At 36.5% G+C, this 22,464-nt stretch overlaps 4 protein-coding genes across 4 annotated transcripts; 2 read left to right on the top strand and 2 right to left on the bottom strand.

Annotated features, from left to right (window-relative positions):
* Nucleotides 1–1,078: 1,078 nt before the first annotated feature.
* LOTGIDRAFT_95405 (hypothetical protein) lies at nt 1,079–1,663 on the top strand (the record flags this gene model as incomplete). Its single annotated transcript, XM_009047128.1, has 1 exon — nt 1,079–1,663. A coding segment is annotated over one exon (585 nt), but the record flags the coding sequence as incomplete, so codon positions are not given.
* A 933-nt stretch (nt 1,664–2,596) lies between these two features.
* Nucleotides 2,597–3,998, top strand: LOTGIDRAFT_156491 (hypothetical protein; the record flags this gene model as incomplete). Its single annotated transcript, XM_009047127.1, has 3 exons — nt 2,597–2,612; nt 3,109–3,243; nt 3,670–3,998. The coding sequence occupies 3 exons, from the start codon at nt 2,597–2,599 to the stop codon at nt 3,996–3,998; spliced, it is 480 nt and encodes a 159-aa protein (XP_009045375.1).
* An 8,199-nt stretch (nt 3,999–12,197) lies between these two features.
* LOTGIDRAFT_110382 (hypothetical protein) lies at nt 12,198–12,993 on the bottom strand (the record flags this gene model as incomplete). The annotated part of the gene is made up of 2 exons (XM_009047126.1): nt 12,198–12,344; nt 12,850–12,993. Coding segments are annotated over 2 exons (291 nt in total), but the record flags the coding sequence as incomplete, so codon positions are not given.
* Nucleotides 12,994–14,381: 1,388 nt separating this feature from the next.
* On the bottom strand, nt 14,382–22,459 carry LOTGIDRAFT_156489 (hypothetical protein; the record flags this gene model as incomplete). The annotated part of the gene is made up of 18 exons (XM_009047125.1): nt 14,382–14,493; nt 14,807–14,955; nt 15,014–15,052; nt 15,403–15,541; nt 15,877–15,970; nt 16,469–16,593; nt 16,812–17,039; nt 17,518–17,683; nt 18,048–18,099; nt 19,240–19,300; nt 19,566–19,624; nt 19,939–20,006; nt 20,472–20,567; nt 20,813–20,867; nt 21,204–21,268; nt 21,687–21,757; nt 22,038–22,088; nt 22,269–22,459. The coding sequence occupies 18 exons, from the start codon at nt 22,457–22,459 to the stop codon at nt 14,382–14,384; spliced, it is 1,821 nt and encodes a 606-aa protein (XP_009045373.1).
* Between the last annotated feature and the right edge of the window lie 5 nt (nt 22,460–22,464).

Below are 22,464 nucleotides of genomic sequence, written 5' to 3'. Positions count from 1 at the left end.
CCCCCCCCCCCCCCCCCCCCTTTCCCTTCCTCGCAGTCCCGAAAGAGAGTTTTTCGGGCAAAAACTCATAACGAGGTTAGAAATAAGGGCAATCTAAGATATTTCGCCCCCTCGGACGTAAACCTGGGTGGCCATACTGATAGGGAAACTGGGTTGAAAATCAGAATGTAATTTCCTGACCTATGCCAGTATGGGTCCCTGGGCCTTCAGGCTAGCGAGTAAGCGTCTAACTCACTGATCCACCAGCGACCCACGCTCAAGCAAGCCAACTAGTATTATTGTGATAGTCATGGCATGACGTGGTTAATTTTTTCTGGAATTACAGAGATCACAAGAGTCGGGTGTAGTGCCATATGACCACTTCCGGTGTTCCGAAATCTGAGTGCGCTCCTGATCTTAGCAGTGGGAATAATACAGAGGGAATTAGCTTGCCTCTTACACATACAGTACCTTACAATCCGCTTTGAATTGCTTTGAGTTTTACTATGAAGTAACCTGGCAGTACTGAGAGATGTCGATGTGTAAGATTCCCCCGTGTATTACAATTTAGGTTTATTACAACCATGTGTCAACAAGATAGATTACACAGATACTATCAGCCAATCGGAATAAGTTGAGTATAAACAGCCTGTTCTGATTGGTTTATTTATCATAACAGTAAATTATCTCTAAGATCAAGGTTACTGCTATCACTGTTAAAATACTATATTTCTTTTACTACGCTGTAAGATAGGATAACGACAAACCGCCTTTATTTACCACTGCCCCCTTGGCCCTATCTTCCCCGCAGTTCCTCCCACCGTTGACCTTATTGACCCCTTGAGCCCGTTTTCCCTACGACACTTTGTTAACATTGTCACTGATAGAATAATACACTTCTCTTACCACGCTGCATATTCCTTTTGTCCCTACCCCCTCCCCCTCTTTTTTTAGTTCCTTTCCCTCCCCCTTGGTCCCATTGCCCCCTCCGACACTTAACTCAATTACTCACTGGTATTCGTCCTATTATGCTGTAAAATAGGACAACGACCATTTGTATATGTCCCTTTGTTAACACTTTCTCCTTGGTCCCATTCTCTCCTTGGTTCCACTTTCTCCTTGGTCCCATTCTCTCCTTGGTTTCACTTTCTCCTTGGTCCCATTCTCTCCTTGGTTCCACTTTCTCCTTGGTCCCATTCTCTCCTTGGTTCCACTTTCTCCGTGGTTCCACTTTCTCCTTGGTCCCATTCTCTCCTTGGTTACACTTTCTCCTTGGTCCCATTTTCTCCTTGGTTCCACTTTCTCATTGATTCCATTTTCTCCTTGGTCCCATTCTCTCCTTGGTTCCACTATCTCCTTGGTTCCTCTTTCTCCTTGGTTCCATTCTCTCCTTGGTACCATTCTCTCCTTGGTCTCATTCTCTCCTTGGTACCATTCTCTCCTTGGTCTCATTCTCTCCTTGGTACCATTCTCTCCTTGGTCTCATTCTCTCCTTGGTTCCACTTTCTCCTTGGTTCCACTTTCTCCTTGGTCTCATTCTCTCCTTGGTCTCATTCTCTCCTTGGTTCCACTTTCTCCTTGGTTCCACTTTCTCCTTGGTCCCATTCTCTCCTTGGTCCCATTCTCTCCTTGGTCCCATTCTCTCCTTGGTTCCACTTTCTCCTTGGTTCTACTTTCTCCTTGGTCCCATTCTCTCCTTGGTCCCATTCTCTCCTTGGTTCCACTTTCTCCTTGGTCCCATTCTCTCCTTGGTTCCACTTTCTCATTGGTCCCATTCTCTCCTTGGTTCCACTTTCTCCTTGGTCCCATTCTCTCCTTGGTTCCACTTTCTCATTGGTACCATTTTCTCCGTGGTTCCACTTTTTCCTTGGTCCCATTCTCTGCTTGGTCCCATTCTCTCCCTGGTCCAATTCTCTCCTTGGTTCCACTTTCTCCTTGGTTCCTTTCCCCTTTGGCCCAATTTCTCCCTACTTCACCATACTCACTTACTGTTTGATTATTATTATCCTCTTACTACGCTGTAAATTAGAACATATTCCCTGTCTCCCTTGGCCTAATTCCCTTTTAGTTTCTTCCTTTGGCTCCTTTTCGCAATTGGCCCATTTCTCCTCTGATATATATTGATAATATACTACCGTTTGCTAAAGGAACATGCAGCAATTCAGACATACCATCTTTATTAGCTCACATGGTGCAGAAAAGTAGGACGTAAAACTCCATTCATTTCATTTCATTGGCCCATAAGGTGCAGTAAGGTAAAACGTAATAATCTATTCATTTCATTTTATATGGTATTCCACCAATATATACCAACAGATGATATAGATAACCCAGAATATAAAAACACCACTAGAATTCTGTTACGGTCAATAAACTCAGAGCTAAGAAGTAATACAAGTTCCAGTTTCTTTTTACAAAAACAACATTTGGTCGTAAAGTACATTGCTATAGTACATAAACATTACATACAACATTTTGAGACTGTCAATCGTAAAATTGGTTGTTGTAATATCATTACGAAAGTCTGAAACATGCTCAAAATGCATTAAATAATAAAACGCAAAACAATTCAAGTAACTAAACATCTCGTCCATCTAAAAAAAGCAAATTGAGCGAAATGGACTCCCCGAAAAGTACAGCCCTTGGCGCAGTATACGTCTACATCAAATAAAAGCGAACAATTTGAGATATATTCATGACGCTCTACAAAATGGCTGACTAGTTGACAAAACCAATCGCAGAGTGGCGTAAGCGCGAAACAACACCAGGATCAGTAATTTGATGAAAATGGATTCGATGTGAATATCTTGTACCGTAAATGTAAAACTAAGAAATTGGAGAACTGCTGTAGAAACTGTGCTTGATTGAGCGTCCGCACTATGGCGTAAATGGGGCACTGAGCAGTTTTGCTGAATGCCTAGATGTATTACTCTAATAACCATTTCATATTTATTCAGATACACTTCAGAACGCATCATTTCAAGATCAATTTTTCAAAATTTACTTTGCCTTCGCGGGATTGAACACCCCTCCTCCCTTTAACAAAAATTCCCCAGACGCCCCTTGGCCTTGGCTGCATAGGAATATAAGTTTCCACCTTCACTGTTTTGATTTCTTCTATTTTTACAGATTTTCAACTTAGAAAGAATTGGAGACCAGGTATAAAAGATACGAGTGATGATGAAGATATCATTATTGATGGTAGTGGAAACGATATTTTAGATCATCAACAACCTTTCTCAGATACTCAACATTCCTTGATAGGTAGGGGACTGAAATTATTCGGCAATTCTCGGTAGTTTCCGTAAAGGTGAATCTGAATATGTTGCAGAGCGCCAGCTTAACTTTCACGGAGGCTGTTAAGTTAATGGCTAAAATTAAAAGGGAGTAATCCATTAAATTTATATACTTGGCTGGCACAAACGGGAACCAGAAAAGAACCTCATGATGTCAAGGTCAAGGTATCAGACGGAGTCAGTGAATGGCTTGATATACAAAAATACTCGTAGCAGACTCGTAGCCAGACTTGATTGTTCGGAGGGGCAATGGAGCATGGTGTTTAGTTGCAGGGGAGGGGGCAATCTGTTTTTTCGGGGAAGAGGTGGGGGGCGCGAATTGCCCTCCGTAGCTACGGGCCTGACTGTTTGTAAAGCTGACTGTAACGTTTTACATTCCTTTTTTTTATTTCAGATACGTGGTTGCCTTGTTGTGAAATTGGAAGTTCGGTTGGTGCATGTGGAATTTTATGTGATGCCGAACTTCATTACAATAAACTGGCATCCGGGGTTCTTAGTCTTAGACTAGAATACGAGAAAAAACTAGACATATATCTCAAACAGCGCGGGAAATCAGTGCCCATGTTATTATTTAAACAATGTATTGAAAGGAGACCAAACGAGTTCTATAAATGCTGTTCGGCTGCTAAATCGGAAAGGCGGGAAAATCAAAGATGGAATAAATTCAAACCTCCACGTATATCGAACAAAAAACAACTAGCATGGAGATTTGTTAATGGTTGACATCGGTATTGAGTCCAAAAAGCTGGGGCTTCATTCTCGGAGACTAGGCTTCGGATAATTTGACTGGCCTAGTCATTTGATTGGTTCATCACAAAAATCAATTTTAAATTTAGCTTTATTAACCAATCAAATTACATGTAGGCTACTGTAATTCTTAAATTCTGGATATTATCTTAATTAAGTTTCTAGAAGGCCCCTGATTAGAATACAGATCGAGTTCATCGTGTTTTTCCTGAAGAGATTTATCACAGATCTGAAGAATTTTATCTCTAAGTCTTGTTCAGGATAATTTTGATCCTATCAACCAATCAAAAACACATTGTGATTCAGACACTATACAATGGCCAATCTGTTCATATTGAATATCCCAGAATTCCTCACTTGTGGTAGATGGGGCTTTTATTGTAGCTAAGCATTTGATTGGTTAATATTTTAGTGACCTATTATTATAAGCCTTGATTTTAAATCAACCAGCAGAAGGCGACAAACACGAGGTCAAACTTATAGATCTTGAGATGATTGTACAATTTTTGACGGATCTGGACTTTCCCAGAGATTTATGGACAGCAGGGGGGAGGGGGTAATTGATAACCTCAGGGACAAATACTATTGTCTCAATCAGGGCAAGTGCACGTGCTCAGTGTGTGGAAATACATTTTATATGTATGTAAATATATAGAATTATGTACAGTGTCGTCTCTGTGATATCAATTTGATCCTTTAGCTTTAATTTGTTGGTGTTTAAATCATTCATTCAAATTTGATGTCTTCCAGTTGCCATACCGGTGCCAGGTCCGGGTAGTCCGGATGGGCAAGTAATATATCTTGAGAGGCAAGAAATAGATCCGGTTGGGCAAGAAATATATCGGGTTGGGCGAGTAATATATCTTGAGAGGCAAGAAATATATCCGGTTGGGCAAGAAATATATCCGGTTGGGCAAGAAATATATCCGGCTGGGCAAGTAATATATCTTGAAAGGCAAGAAATATATCCCGTTGGGCACGAAATGTATCCGGTTGGGCGAGTAATATATCTTGAGAGGCAAGAAATATATCCCGTTGGGCAAGAAATATATCCGGCTAGGCAAGTAATATATCTTGAGAGGCAAGAAATATATCCGGTTGGGCAAGTAATATATCTTGAGAGGCAAGAAATATATCCCGTTGGGCAAGAAATATATCGGGTTGGGCGAGTAATATATCTTGAGAGGCAAGAAATATATCCGGTTGGGCAAGAAATATATCCGGTTGGGCGAGTAATGTATCTTGAGAGGCAAGAAATATATCCGGTTGGGCAAGTAATATATCTTGAGAGGCAAGAAATATATCCGGTTGGGCAAGTAATATATCTTGAGAGGCAAGAAATATATCCGGTTGGGCAAGTAATATATCCGGTTGGGCAAGAAATATATCCGGTTGGGCAAGTAATATATCTTGAGATTCAAGAAATATATCCGGTTGGGCAAGTAATATATCTTGAGAGGCAAGAAATATATCCGGTTGGGCAAGTGATATATCTTGAGAGGCAAGAAATACATCCGCTTGGGCAAGTAATATATTTTGAGAGGCAAGTAATATATCCGGTTGGGAAAGTAATATATCTTGAGAGGCAAGAAATATATCCGGTTGGGCAAGTAATATATCTTGAGAGGCAAGAAATATATCCGGATGGGCAAGTAATATATCTTGAGAGGCAAGAAATATATCCGGTTGGGCAAGTAATATATCTTGAGAGGCAAGAAATATATCCGGTTGGGCAAGTAATATATCTTGAGAGGCAAGAAATATATCCGGTTGGGCAAGTAATATATCTTGAGAGACAAGAAATACATCCGGATGGGCAAGTAATATATCTTGAGAGGCAACAAATATATCCGGATGGGAAAGTAATATATCTTGAGAGGCAACAAATATATCCGGTTGGGCAAGTAATATATCTGGAGAGGCAACAAATATATCCGGATGGGCAAGTAATATATCTTGAGAGGCAACAAATATATCCGGTTGGGCAAGTAATATATCCTTCGATGGAATTCTGCATGGTAGTTGGTTGTAGTAATGCTTTTAGTTTATACTTATTATAGGCTATATCAACGATCACTGAATGTCTAAATGTGGTGACTTTCTGCTCTCTTTTCCCCATTATTCCAATCCTCTCCAGTCCTTCCGACCTTCGACCTGCAACACCGACAAGGGTAAATAGGGGCAAAAACTCTGAAGAAACAATATATCTCTACATATGCTCAAAACCTCGACCTTAAAGGAGAGACTACATATTGTGGCGAATATATCAAACACGCTTGATTTGGCGAATGCCTTCGGCCGATGCTCGGGCGAATATCGTAGCACTGAACTAACTAGGAGACAATAGACGAAGTTGGCTGGCGATCGACTCGCCAGAACCATTCGCCGTGAAAATTCGCAAGGTATGTCCTGAGTAAGAAGCTGAGAAGCCATTCGCCAACAACAAGCGTGTTTAGTATTAATCGCGCGAATATTCATCGCCATCAACACGTTCGGCTAGTATGTCCAATCTGGCGATGTCTATTGCGAACTTACCTATAAATCAACCAATCACGGACGCCTGAAGCGTCACATGACAAATAAAATGGCGACCTCCGGGCATTCGCCTAGTGTGTCCACTGTGTCGGTCGTATGAATTCGGTGGCGAAAAGTTCGGCCGAAGTACCAGCGAATGAAATTCTCCCAGTCTGTCCTTAAGCATGAAGGTGCGGACACTAATCGACTACAAAAGTCTCCAACCAAGACCGCTCGTGTGCCCGCACCTTTATCCACCGCAACTCCTTTACAAGTCAGTTCACACCATAGCACTAGGTCTGATCACTCTCGAGAATATGTGTGTTGTTTCGCAATGGCATTGTTTTCATTCCATTAGAATGTTAAATTCCGTTCTGCCTTAAATCTCCACAGGGACTTGTTCAGAAATTTCCTAGATTTTTCTCATGAATGGAAGTGAGTTGGTTTATATATTAGTTAGTATATACACGACCAACTTGTTGATGACGAGGTTTATTTCTGCAAGACACATCCGGAGTTAAAGCAATGGCGGCGCCAGCCTCTCGAGACTTGGGGTAGCCTACAAATAGAGGGCAGACTGACTCTATCGAGGGACATTTGTCAAGGCTGATTTCAAAATGCAGCAACTCTGTGGAGGCGTCTTATAGTAAGCTTCTCATGGAGCGTCTGAGGGGAGTCTCTCAAGAATTTTTCAAATTGATTTGCTGCATTCCGACATATATTTTGGGGCAAAAACGTCTAAAAATCATGATTTTAACTTTGTTAAAAATAATGTGTGATTACAATTGGGAGTGCAAACCATTTTTCAAGGGTGTGGATTAGGTCCCTCTGTACCCCCCCTGGCGTCGCAATGGAGTTTACGGGATGCAAGGACCATTTTGTAACCTTTGTAAGTCCATTTGGGTCACATTGGGCCTAAATCTAAAATGTCTGCAGTTCCCGTAATTCCAGATAAACTTGATCAGATTAAGCCTCTATCGAACTTTGTCTGCACAGAAGAAGTTTGGTTTAAGAGACTAAACCACATTGGTCACTATCGCAAATTACTGGAATTGTGGAATTTAAGAGCATGGCTAATGAAAGAAAGAGCACTTTTTAGACAGATAGAACAAAGGTTCACGAGGATGCTTTCTTTCAGCTGGTCCTAGGTCAACCCTCTTCGTATTGATCTTCCTAGATTATCTGTACCCATTTACAGCTGGTTTGATTATGGAATTGTAAAGACAGATGATTTCTTCAAGATCACCGGACTTCACAGGCCGACAAAGATTAAAACCCACGACAACCATTTGTTGAAAATGACGTCACATTTTAAGGCTCAAACCGACTGTGTTACAGCCTGTTTAATTGGAGTGAAGCGTTAAGTGTATCCGATATACATACAAATGCTAGAAAACCTCTTCGTATCCCTTTAAGGGAAAGAAAAATATCAGAAGAAACCTCTTGAAATGAAATACTTCGGGAAGTTTTCAATGATGGTATTATATTTGTTGGCGCCAAAATGCCAGCGACCTGCTAACGTATAAATGAGATCAGGTGAAATATATTAAATAGTATATCCCTGGCACTGCTTAATCGACGTTCAGAGAATATTGGCTAAATAAATGTCAGGGTGTAACAATTTACACCATCAACAAATATGTCGCCAATTTTATCAAAACCTTTGGCATGATAATAGGTTCTACGTGCGCCGGTACTTCTTTCTAGATTCTTTTTTCAATAAAAGTTAAAGAGAGGTTTACGACTTGGGCGCAACCCTGGAGGGGTCAAAATGCACAGAGTGAATGAAAAAGCAGAGCGTCATCCAGGGCCTTAGCTGGGAGGCATATTTGACCCCCGTAGACAACTAATTGTTCCTAAATGAGAGTGAATAAGACAATTATGGTCGTTTGCGTTAAAAAATATCATGTAAAATTTTTCATTAAGTTTTTTGTTTTAAATTTAAGTTCCCCACCCCTCTTAGACCTTAGAATAGGGCCTAGCTTCATTCATTCTTCAGAAGCTTTGTTTACAACATTTGCTGAATTCGTGACGGCGTGTTGCAAGGAAAACCTACAGCAAGTTGACAGATCCTGTGTAGTGGCGTCTCTATGAATCATTACGTGGGAGGCTAGTAGGGGCCACAGAATTTTCAAGGGGCTCCAAGGCCAAACCCCCAACCAGGCCCGCAGCTAGCCCAGGGTCTCAGGGGGGAGGCAAATTTTTTGAAGGGGGCTCAACTATAGTGACTCGACAAGTAATTTAAGTCATCTATAGTTTAAAATTTGTTTAGGGGGGCCCTGTATCTACGGGCCTGGTCCCAATCCCCTCTCTTAGCAACACCATTGATTCCATGAGTTCCATATTTCATTAAAGAACTATGAGTAAGAACTAGAAAAAGAAATCCTGTATTAACAGCTGTATGGTGATCAGAATGCTTGAGATCCGGCACGTATCGAACATCTAGGCTAGTCAAGTATACATACCAACTAACTGCGCATCTACATTTCAAGTTATTTCGAACTCCGACTAATACCTTGAAATCATTAGACACTTTTCTTGTATCACGGACGTTTGTAATTGGAGCAATTTGACTGGACGGGGTTTGGCGTTTTGTTTCAGATGCGATTGATGGTAAAATACTATTTTCTTACTTAAATAGGCAAAACAAACTGAACTGTGGGTAACCTGCTCCCCTTCTTCTCGTATAGGGAAAGTCTATGAGACTGCCACCTACCCGACCCCCTCCTCTGGCCCCTAATTTAATGATTTAGATTACCACCAGACGTTCATATTGTGATTCTCACATAAACAAAAGAAGCAGTTATACAACAGTTTAAAATGAAATGGAACAGAGTTTTGTGTCTTTCTTTGTCGCACCAGATTGGGTAAAAAAAATGAGCAACGATACAGTAGTATGAAAACAGAAAACAAACGAAACAGAGTTTTACATCCTAATCTCCCACAACAGATTGGGAAAATAAAATCGAGGAAGCCATGCAGACTGCAGGTATTTTACCAACCAGGTGTTAAAATGTTTTTATCTGCCGACACCTGTTAGCGCCTAATCAACGTATTAACATCTAATAATAGATTTCATCACCAGGTGTCAAGATAAGTCTGTGAATACCGAGATTTAATAATAATTTCAAGGTTAACTTTATCTTAAATGAAATGGAGGTTTACGCCTAACTTTATTAAACTCAGGGCAAAAACCGACCATTTAATACCCAGTGGTGTTTCTATTGAGGCTTGTCCGGCCATGCTCTTACTTGCATCTCCATTTTTCATTTTGCATCACCAAAGAACTGCCTGTGAGTCAAAAACTCTACAGCGTCAGTCCATTTTGTTAACCACATCTGCATTTGTCTGTCTTTACGCTTAAATGTTCCAAATGCTCAGCAGAGTCTATTTACAAACTAAGGGTAGGTTTTACAGATTCGTTAATCGCTTTCTACAAGCGTAAATACGAAATCCAGAAATTCATTTGGACAAATTATTTACACCAGAAGTCCAATATGACTCGAAATAGTAGAATGGAAAGCTTCATGTTATTCAATTTAACTTCCTTGAATAGCTGGGTGAGGATAAAGACGTATAGGCTACTGTTTTGGTGTCTGGGCGTTTAAAAAACACGCTCCAGTTTAATTAGGACAGATTAATTAGTAATATAATTAGTAATGGTTTGTTAGTAATAATGAGATGGAATGTGAAAAATGTACCCAGGAATATAAACAAGTTGATAAAATTAATAACCGCAAGACTAACAGACTGAAAAAAGTGGAGTTTTGAGCACCATTATCTGTTGTGTTAAAAACATTATTAGTTATGCAAATGGGATGCAGATTGTTAGTGGGCGTTCTGTCGGCCCAGGACAGTAGTGCTCATAAAACTTAAAGGGTTATAGGCACCGATTTACTTGATATAGGCTTATATTAAATATATATAAAGCAAAAGCTCCGGTATATAAATAGCCTGTGGTAATCATGGATGACAGGATAATCATGAAAAAATTTCTGCCTAATATACCAAGCCAGTAGCTCAACTAAATGGGTAGTGGCCCGTGAACTTAAGTGGGTTGGGGCCCCTCTCACGGAAAAATATTTTTTCACATATGCTCTTTTGCATTTGTATGTCTTGGTGGTTGGGGCCCTGGGGGATAGGGGCCCGTGGATGTGTTTCAACCAGTCCCTGTAGTTGAACCACTGTACCCAGTGCATACATAAAAATGTTGGTGTATAAAAATGATTTCCTTTAAAATTCTAAACCACTTCCCCGAACTGATACATTTGTTAAGTGTAGGAACGATAATAGAGTAAATACCTAAGATAAGTTAGTTATCTCAAGAAGCAATAAATCATCAGAAAATAACCTTTTTTAACCTTGAAATAAGTGTCTAATCATCACCTACTGTTAACTCAACGTTTGCCACTTTAAATTCTACTTTCGTTTTATTGACACGAGTTATTCTGATACCATTATAACCACGTGAGATTCTGATGTATTTGCAGGTGAGGAATATTTGGCATTCATTTCTCCACATTTTTCTACTTTTACTTTATTAATGGATGGAATATTAGAACATTGGGTATCAATTTAAATTCACGTTCAAGAATTTATGAAGAATTTATCATGGTTTTAAATTTAATATTTCGACCAAATATCATCATTCATTACACGATTTTGGCAGTCCGTCAAAGGTACTCAAAATGGAAAATGAAATGAATGGAGTTTTACGTCCTACTCTTCTGCACCTCAAAGGTACTCGCAGACGCAGAGCAAAAATTAGTTCAACTAACTGTGAATGAATATCCGTTATTATGCACATGTCGTGTCCTGGATTCGCACAATAGCACGAGAAACGTTTGTGTTGTTTTCTAAACAAAGGAATCTCATAAAAAAATATAAGTTATACATAAAATACATGTACAATACTATTAATTTAACCATAACAACGCTTTAGAGTTTATACTGCTATCAGTTACGACAGTACATTGTTATTATATTGTAGATAAACAGCACACCAGATCTTCTTGTGAAAAGTGATGCTACTTAGATCTATCAACCATCAGTATTTATTAACGCAACTACATGTAAATTCCTTGTATCTTATACTGTACTTTATAGATAATCTCTGCACCAACATTATCACTGGTCTCTTTATATGATAGCTCTACGGTCTCAATACTTCATCATCAACAACAACTATTATTCCAAAAGGCACGCTCTGCCTTCTTCAAGCTATTTATTTTTAAACAACAAGGTTCTCCTTAAAGGCACCATAAATATTCTACTTGGTCTTCCAACCAGTAACATAGGATCCTTGCAGCACTTTTTATTGAAATCACTTCAGTCTGTTCCCATTTGGATCGGAAACTTAAAGCTCACAACCAGACACCTTAAAGGTGCAATCAGACATGTCTGGCAAATACAGCCAAATCAACAGTTTAGAGCACCATTTCGATATGACTGGAAAATACAACCAAATAAACTGTCTAGAGCTCTAGTCAGACATGACTGACAAATACAACCAAATCAACAGTCTAAAGCTCTAATAAGACATGGTTGGTAAATACAACCAATTTCACAGCCAGTTCTAGTCGGACATGACTGATATATACAGTCAAATCAACAGTCTAAGACATCTAGTCAGACATGACTAGTTAATACAGTCAATTCAAGTCAGGTATTATCAGCACAGTTTTGTATTCCATCTTTTTTCTGGTTGGTTTTCTTTTTAACATCATTAATTTCGTTGATGGCATCTTCAAACATCACAGCTAGAGGTTTTAATAACAATGATAGATAGGGATAATCACACGGTCGAACCTGAAATACAGTAAGATTAATCTGTTAGAATAGTTTAAAGCTTACTTGTTTGGGGGGTGGGGGATTAGTGGAGGGTTCCTGTACACAACCCCTTTTTCAATTTCATTTTTTTGCTTAAAACTGACTTTTCTTATTAAAAATCTGACAGTGAAAGGAATAGTGTGACAACCATCCACTTCTCCTGTACAAATACTATAGTACATTGTATACATGGAACACTCAGAAAAGATGCTGGCCAGCTTTGGCCCCCTACTTCCAAATTTTTTATCATTTTACATAGTGAAAGACTGGTCTGTAGCCCCCCCCTAGAAAATTTTGTGGCCCATGCTCGGCCCACCTCAACTAATGTTTCCTAAAAACACCACTAATTGTATGGAGATTTTCTGGCTAGTGCCCCTCAGATACCCTCCCTCCCTCTTCCCTTGCCAAACATGTCCTATTTCCTATACCCCTTAACCGGTAGCGATTTAAAAATACAAATAAAAGCAACATAAGTTATACTTACAGTCATGTGATCGAAAGCTATACCAACATTTGAGGTAAATTTATCGGTAAATATCGGTACTTTACTATATCTTTGACTGAAATGGGTCAATATGATCTGCTTGGCGTTCATCTTTTGTCCAATTTCTATAGCTTGTGTTGTTGTACTGAAAAATATAAAACCTTTACAGGGACTGGTGGTCCATTTTCTTGACCAATCATACCTGAGTCTCAGAAACTGGAATTTTTTAGCTTAGCCAATTAGTAATAGTGTTCACAGCCTATCGTCGAAATTTGAGCCTTCAAATCCATGTGTGTCTTGAATTATCTGTGTTTGAAAGTTTTTTTTAGACACTGCCATAGAAATAGGAAATGAAATTTCTAGTTTGAAGTATCTTCAAAACGGATCAAGTTACAAGATTGAGGGTTATTAAAATACCTGTGTGTTTTATATCTAGCCTCTTTCTCCATTCCTTCATCAAACGTTGCTTCATGAATCAAAATATCACAATCTTTTCCTACAACACCCAAATTTTAATATTTTTCAAAATGTCTGATGTGATTTTGACTGTTAATTTGGCTGTAATTGTTATACATATTACATTTAAGACCAAAAAAAAGCCCTTTAAATTAAAAAATCAAATTTAAAAAATAATTAAAAAAACTGTCATGGATTCTTTCAATTCGAGCAACGTTTAAAATCTAATAAAGGAATCATAATAGGCATCTTGAGGATGAAAAGATGTCGGACTATATAGCCTTTTCTGAGTGCCACACAGAATGTTGGAGTACTCTGACATAAGAAGGAAATCAATCGAGACCAAAAAAAAGATGTCAGATTGTACAGAATGTCGGAATACTCAGAAGTTGGAATTCACAGAGTACATTATACACTTCTAGATATCATCAAAAGATTATAACTTCTGACCTTGTTCAACTAAGTTATTACAAGGCATTGTATCTCCAGAATATACCAATTTAAAACCATTATATTTTAAACACAGTCCTTTAGCTCCTAGACAATGTTCACATCAACTGGGTTAAACTGAAATTAGACATTTTCGTTTTTAAAAATCCTCATAGACCTTATTCATATGTCAGCCATATTGAATCCAAAAGAAAAAAAAGTAACATTGTGTCACAGCTGTGAAATCGCTTTATTGCCTCCTTCTCCAATCCAATTAACTCAAAGTTTATCATATTTTACATCATTTAACTCGGAATGTAACTGTTTCCTCATATGACATCACCATTTTTGAATAAATGACATAAATTGTGTTAAGAGCCTAACATTAGAAGGTTCCAAAACGACCGTTAATTCGGATTACAAAGTCAAAATTTAAAATAGGTCTATCTTGTTTTCAAGTGTACCAGAGAATTAATATGTCAATTTACTTTCAATTTCTGCAATCATTAGCAAGTTGGATTGTAGGCAATTTGGCGCTGTGGGTTCAAATCCACCACAAGTAAGAAAAGCTTCAGGACAGTTTAAGGGTTGTCAGCTTTCAACCCCCATTCCCTGAATATTATTTGGGTTAACGAATTTATCTACTTTCAATCTGTAACATTCTTTGAAAAAAAAAAATGGCCACTTACATCATCAAGTTGGAGAAGCTTTTCAATATTCAGTTTATCTTCTGGTTTTAGTCTTTGTAAGGGAAATAACCTAAAATAATAAAGCAACAAAAAATTGAAAATAAAATGAGTAAGATTTACATTCATATTTACTGAACCTGATTTGGCTAATGAAGACAGGCAACACCATGCAGTGTGCAATGAATGGAATTTTACCAGGACAATTGCAATAGACCCCTCTTTTGAGATTTCCAACTGTTGAGGGATCTGTAATATGCACATCCTGTAGCACACTGTAACACACAGGTCCCCGGTTTATTATCCCATCCAAACGACTAGACACTTTTTCCATGTCAGCCCCTCCAACATGCATCACTGACGGGAAAACTGGGATGAAAACTCACTTTATAGCTGCAGAAACTGGATAAATTCTCGAATCAATATAATCTATCCATCTCTTCATTGATAATGGAGCCGCTACGACCAAACTAGTAATGTCTTTTTTTTCTTTTCCAAACGCATCTAGCCTCGCCTGTATAATACCACTGAGGCCCTGAAAAGAAAGGAACATCTCTGACAATGTATGGATCAAAACTGTGGTCTCTGTATACCTTAGCGAATACAGCTAATGAGGTGCCTTGACAGAAAGTCTGTAAATAATAAGCATACAATTCAATCAAATTGTTGCTTTCTGTGATACAAGATACATGGCTATTGCCGTCAAGGTATAAGACAAAGTTTGTAATAGCTTGACATTGTGAAGATGTAGTTTGTAATAGCTTGACATTGTGAAGATGTAGTTTGTAATAGCTTGACATTGTGAAGATGTAGCTTGTAATATCTTGACATTGTGAAGATGTAGCTTGTAATAGCTTGACATTGTGAAGAAGAAGTTGGTAATAGCTTGACATTGAGACTTCACCAACAAAACAGAATGAAAACTAACTTACTAAATGATGATCAAAGCTAACTTACTAAATGATGATCAAAGCTAACTTACTAAATGATGATCAGCATGCATATGTGATATAAATACACCATTAAGAGTACGTAATATAGAGTCTGTTTTTTCACCATAATGATCATATAACTGACTTATTGTAGCTTCACCACAGTCTAACATTATACTCTTACTGTCACTGTACAATATAAAATAAAATGGAGATATTTGGGCAATGCCATGCAATGCTGCAATTAAGTGAAGATATAAATCCTACCGATGGTGGCTGCAGAACTTTGTATTCAGAGAGGCCACAGCCACCTTTTTTTTTTAGATCCATTCTGGAATATTGTTTATAATGAAATGGCTTAAATCCCGTATTTTACACAATTTGAAAGCGTATTCTTTCAATATAATAACAATTTTCAAATGTAAAATGCCTATCGCCTAAAAACATCTCTCCTGCTACTTCACAGACTACTGTCAAGGTGATAAAACGAACACCATTCTACAGATTGTTTAAACTATATTTACTCTAAACGTAACAGAATTCCACTAAAATTTCTGTATTTTGATGAAGTTGAGGCTCCAGTACCTAAAAATACAATCTCTGGATACACTCGATCATCTGGAATCAACATAACACAATAATAAATGGAATACCAATTTAATAGACCTTGTCTCAGAGAAGCCTCAGATGTTCCAAAAACACGAGAATATCCTGACTTGCCAACATTATCTTCATATAGTGGACTTGACCTACTCAGATCTTCAGATATGAAATAAGGATGTGATATTATTGTGTTGGGAAGGGCCAGATATCAGATTTCACTTTTTATGGGATTTGATATTTTCACCATGACAAAAGCCAAATGATTCCCTAAATTTCAATTCTCATGATCTACATTCTTGCATGGCTAAAATATACAGAATTATATGAAAGAGAAAAATCTATACCCTTTGACTTTACTATTGTGTAGATTAGAATACATGACAATATCACATCTGAAGAGCTGGCCAGATTTGTCAGGCTAGTATAGGATGTTGATTTAATATATTTGCCAGTCACTCAGACTTGACTTGTGAGCCTTATGAAGCAAACAAGAATACGAAATAAACAGCATACCTTTAGGAATCTCTGATTTTAATTTAGCGACCTCTTGTTTAAAATTATCTATTGCTTCAGTAATTTCAGGATTTCTTGTAATTTCACTCTGGAAATCTTCAAGGTTTGGCTGAGTTATTAACTCTCTGAAAATAAACATTTTTTCATTCGTTAATTGTATTGTTCCCATGGACTGAATGTTAGACAGTACCATGTCCTTGTGTATTGGACCTAATTCTGACCCATGTAAAATAAAAAGTTTATTATTATTATTACTTTAATATTTACGAGTAGAGCTTACAACTTCCAAAAGCACAAACAGTGGCCCTTTGCACAAACTAAGAAAAACGTAATAATACTATACCTTGATAATTGTGTATATGGTTTATAATGATACTTCAAGTTATTTTCCCCTCTAATAATATTCGTAGTCATATCAGGTAGAGTCGAGGTGGGCGTGGTCAATGCTGGTAACAAGGGGAATAACTCAGGATGGAGTAAATTCAGGTGGCTTTGTATTTTTGAACCATCATCATGCATGGCGTTACTGAACGTATCTTCAAATATCATATGTTTAACATTCGCTCCAAAACTGGAAAATAGATATTACTAAATTAACAATATTAGACATTCTGAAAGGGATGCAAGATCGACTCAGTCACCATCAAATAAATGTGGACTATCTGAAAGAGATGATGCATTGACCTATTCCAAATATCCAAAAAACATTATAAGCTACATGAGCAGTCTGAATGATATAAAAATTCTGTCACATGCCTTACTTTTTCACAGCAGGACAGCGACATAAGCCCTCTCTTTTTCAATTTCAAACTGTCAAGGGATCTTTAACATGCACAGCCTGTAGCGCACAGGGCCTTGGTTTATTGCCCTAACAACCAGATGCTTTATCCATGTTAGCCCTCTCCAACCTGCATTAATGTCAGAAGAATCCAGGTATTCCTCTGAACCATGCCAGGATTACACCCGAAATCTTCAGTTTAGCAGAGCCACTTCAGCTCCAGTGCAACCAATGAAACAAGTATGACCAAAAGATAAAAATAAAAAATTACCTGTTCATCCATTGTTGATATTCAGGTAATTTTAGTATATGTTCTGGAGTTAGGTGAATAATTAAATCAACTGTCATTTCTACTGGTGTATTTTCATCTGTGTTTTGATATTTTTTCAATCCTTCGTTATTAATCAATGGAGTTAAAAACCCAGAGTGAGGACAATCTACAACTATATTTAATAAATGAAATGAAATTGAGGTTTATATCAGACTTTTAAGCGCCTTATTAGGTTATTGACTGGCAAAGCCATGCTGTGAGCAGTGAGGAAAATTTTGTAAAGAAAGCAGCATAAGGCTACAACAAGAGCTGGAGCATTTCAGAGATAGAGGAATAGTTTCCACAAAATCTCTCTCAAGTTGACAGATCAACAGACAAGAGTTATGACCACAGACAATCGTTTCTGATACTGTCTTTAATGATCCTATTTCACCTTGATCTGGTTCTTCTGAATGCAAATGGGCACCCACAAATATGGGGTATAAGATGTCCAATGCTTGGAAACTAATAGCATGAAAATGGTAACTTACTGATAAATGATGGTGATGGAACAAGTGGCTTTAAAATATCTTCAGAATTAATCTAGATTCAATAGAAAATAAAATATCTTCAGAATTAATCTAAATTCAATAGAAAATAAAATATCTTCAGAATTAATCTAGATTCAATAGAAAATAAAATATCTTCAGAATTAATCTAGATTCAATAGAAAATAAAATATCTTCAGAATTAATCTAGATTCAATAGAAAATAAAATATCTTCAGAATTAATCTAGATTCAATAGAAAATATCTTCAGAATTAATCTAGATTCAATAGAAAATAAAATATCTTCAGAAAAAATCTAGATTCAAAAGAAAATATCTTCAGAATTAATCTAGATACAATAGAAAATATCTTCAGAATTAATCTAATTTAAATAGAAAATAAAATATCTTCAGAATTAATCTAGATTCAATAGAAAATAAAATATCTTCAGAATTAATCTAGATTCAATAGAAAATAAAATATCTTCAGAATTAATCTAGATGCAATAGAAAATATCTTCAGAATTAATCTAGATTCAATAGAAAATATCTTCAGAATTAATCTAGATTCAATAGAAAATAAAATATCTTCAGAATTAATCTATATTCAATAGAAAATAAAATATCTTCAGAATTAATCTATATTCAATAGAAAATAAAATATCTTCAGAATTAATCTAGATTCAATAGAAAATAAAATATCTTCAGAATTAATCTAGATGCAATAGAAAATAAAATATCTTCAGAATTAATCTAGATTCAATAGAAAATAAAATATCTTCAGAATTAATCTAGATGCAATAGAAAATATCTTCAGAATTAATCTAGATTCAATAGAAAATATCTTCAGAATTAATCTAGATTCAATAGAAAATAAAATATCTTACAACTTTCATTCTGTAGTAAATATTTCCAAGCAAAAGGATTTCTGGATTGCAAAATTATTACTTTTCTTTCTTTATGCAATTTCGAGTTGCATTTCTTTAAGATTAGGTAGAAATTTAAAATGTTCTAATGGTAATCCTTCAAAAGATTTTGGCAATGATGTTAGTACCTTATGATTATAGTGTTGTCATATAAAAAAAATAGCACACAAAATATACAATTTGATTTGATTCACAGATCGCTATGGTAAATTCTAATTTTGGCCACAGACAAATAATATTCAGAAGAAGAGTAACATATTATATACTTACAACTCTACCATCTTCTAATGTTACTGATTCACCAGTTTTCAACAAATTAAAACTAGGACCTCTGATAAAAGAAAAGAAATATCGAAATTAGGTAAACTTTCTATTCAAATTGACTTCTTTTTTTTTAATTGTCAAAAGCTCTTTTAATGTGTGGAAATGCATAACACGTGGTTTGTTTTCCCACTAATTTTTGAGTCATTATTTGTCATCGGCATAAGTGAAAATTTGAAATAATTCATTCCTTAGTGACTGTTTCATGAAATTTTAAACCTTGAGGATCTGGTTTTCCATAAGTCAAGAGAAATTTATAATAATTTGTAACTTACGGACGAATATCTAATTCTTTACATTTTAAAATATCTATCTTTCTTTCTGATGGTTTGGGCTAAAACAGTAGATAGTTAAATTAGTACCAATTTAGACCCAAATAATCAATCTGTTGTCAGATCAACCTGTTACAGCAATTTGTTTTTGTTGGGAAAAAAAAAATCCTGTTTGGAGATCCTTGCAGCTTTAAAATCCAACTTTATATTCTAATTTGCCAGTGTTTAATAGATTTTTGCATATTCAAAACAAATTACAATGATAAAATATCAAAGATATACAGCTATCATCCTATGAAAATATTCAGACAACAATTTTAATATCTATGAGAAAAGTAAGTGAGTAAGTGTTAATTATCTATGAGAGAATACTTACAGTACAGATATAGGCTACGGAAACCTCAACAGGTAGACTGTCTAATCTAGGCTTTTTACTGGCAGACTCTGAAATATTAACATAGATAGAAATTCAAAAATTATCAAAATGATCACTCTGTAAAGATAATAGCCAGTTGGTGTACTTGAAGTGGAAAAATTTTACTGTAAGTGTGCAAAGTCACATGTTCAACTCAAGTCTTCAGACCTATATCTGAAGTATTTTTGAGAAACAGGGACATGGGTAGAAATGATACAGGACAGTTATTGAATCACCAATCATCTTCACAATGTCAAGCTATTATGAACTGCCTTTTATACCTTGACTGCAATAGCCAATGTTCTTGTATCATGTTTGTATATGCAGTGATATGATTGGATTGTATCAGAGCTCTCAAAAGAAAGTCTGTAAACAATAAGCGATAATGTCTAGTACAGCTTTTTGCCGAGAGATCTGATTCGCTGCTTTGGCTGTCGCACGATCCAATCCAATTGACATTGAAATTGTAAAGTGGGTCATTCAATAATTCATACCTGCTTCATCGGTTCTTTCATCTTCACAAAAGAATGGTACATATTGAAACTTGAAGTTATTGTCTTCGAAACATTCTTCAGTAAGTGCTCTCTTTTCTAGAAATAAAAATTAAAATTAGAAAGTTGTACAAGGTTCTTGAGAATCCTGTCTACTAGCTGATACCTCGCCAAACCTCTTAGCATTGTCATTGGCTTGTAACCATAAGAACTTACTTACCAAACTGTGTTCTTCCAACTGTCCGGAATTGGGGGCATTGGCAGCATATTCAAAACCAATGCATAAATTTGTTCAGAAACAGGGTTCAAGTCCCATTGAATGGTAACCATAACAACTGACTTACCCAATTGTGTCCCATCTGACTGTCCTAAATGTTTACACATACTGGATATACCCTCCTACAATATGATGTATTTCATATAAAAATATTAATACAGAACCTGAAACAAGTTGTTGCGATTAGACAACTGCCACATTTCAGCCTATGTCCCTACTGAAGTTCAGGTTGCTTTAATATGCCTATAACGCTCTACAATTGATGTATTAAGTACTGTTTTAACAATGAAAATATTTTGTTATTGTAATATATATAGGTACTGGCAGCGACATTCAGCAACAGGTAGAAAGATACTTAGTTCTTAGTTCCTTATTCGGGCCCCACAACAGAAGGGCAGGAGAGGGGGACTGCATCTCATTTCTAAACCCTTACAGCTATTAGTGTGTTTGTTGCTTACCACATTAGGGGGTCCATGAAGGGTAATTTTGGGTACTCCTGTCTCTTCCAATGATAATAATAAACCTGTAATAAACAATCGTACAATAGATCAATGATCTTAGCAAAATTACACCAAAGATAGAAATGCTCACTTCATCATTCAGTTGGAAAAATAACAATTTTTTACTTTGATTAAATACAAACAATTGCTAAAAAGCACTTTTCTGCTTTCGACAAGGCTATTCACAATACATAGTGACAAGGATAAAGTATGCAAAGAGGGAAATTTTAAATTTTGATAGCAAAGCAGCATTAAACTTTTTTTCTATGGATCTTTAACATATACGGCAAAGAGTATCAGTTTATTGTTCCATATTAAAACCTAGACACTTATCCCATGTTAGCACCTACTACCACCTGCATAATTGACAGGGAAGGGGGGTAATTTTAACAAATATTAAGCAAGCTATCCCTATTTGTGCCAAACTCAATAGAAGCATACCGATTAATCCACCAATACTACTCCAATCTTTACTGGTCAGAAAAAGATGTTCTATCTTTGCAATCTTCAATCTGAAACAATCATATCAAGAGGATAGTTCTATGTCTGTCTCAACTCTGAAGCTCACTGGCTCGGCAGTTTTGATTCGATTTCTTTAAAAAAGGAATACCACTTATATACTGTAAGCTTACTTTTAATTGCTACTTTAGTGACCAAAACTGATAAAAATGAAATGGGCCTGTATGTCCTTGTTTTCAGAATGAGTTCCAGACTGGATATTGATCACTTTACATGCCTAATAGTGAAAAAATATAAAGAAATACTGAGAATCAGAGTTATATCATAACTTACTTGTCAACCAGCAAAAATCTTTGAACTCCTTCACCACAGTTGAAAAGGTATCTAAAAAAGAAAAAGACAAAAAGTTACAGACATGAAAAAAAAAATCTATTTAAAAAACTTAATGAGTAATAATCTCACAAATTCATTTTATCATTAACTCCTACTTTGTATGAGAACGTTAGATGTCTAAAATTCTTGGTGCAACAAAAAAAACAATTGATAAAAAAAACTCTAGCCTACCTTGTAAATGTTGTGTTGATCATTACAGCTTTAGGAAACCCCTTGCCACCCATCCCCACAATGTGGACATCGATCAAGTTCGATGCTGATGATGCATTTGTAGATCCACGCGTCTTTAAAATCCTCAGTTTGGCTTTCTTATTTTTACCGATTTTTTCTTTCCTTTTCGGTTGAACATTCAAATTCTCCATTTTAA

The sequence above is a fragment of the Lottia gigantea genome, assembly GCF_000327385.1.
Source record: "Lottia gigantea unplaced genomic scaffold LOTGIsca_11, whole genome shotgun sequence".
Lineage (NCBI taxonomy): Eukaryota > Metazoa > Mollusca > Gastropoda > Lottiidae > Lottia > Lottia gigantea.
Note: the sequence above shows the minus strand (reverse complement) of the source record. Positions and strands in the feature narration are given on the sequence as shown.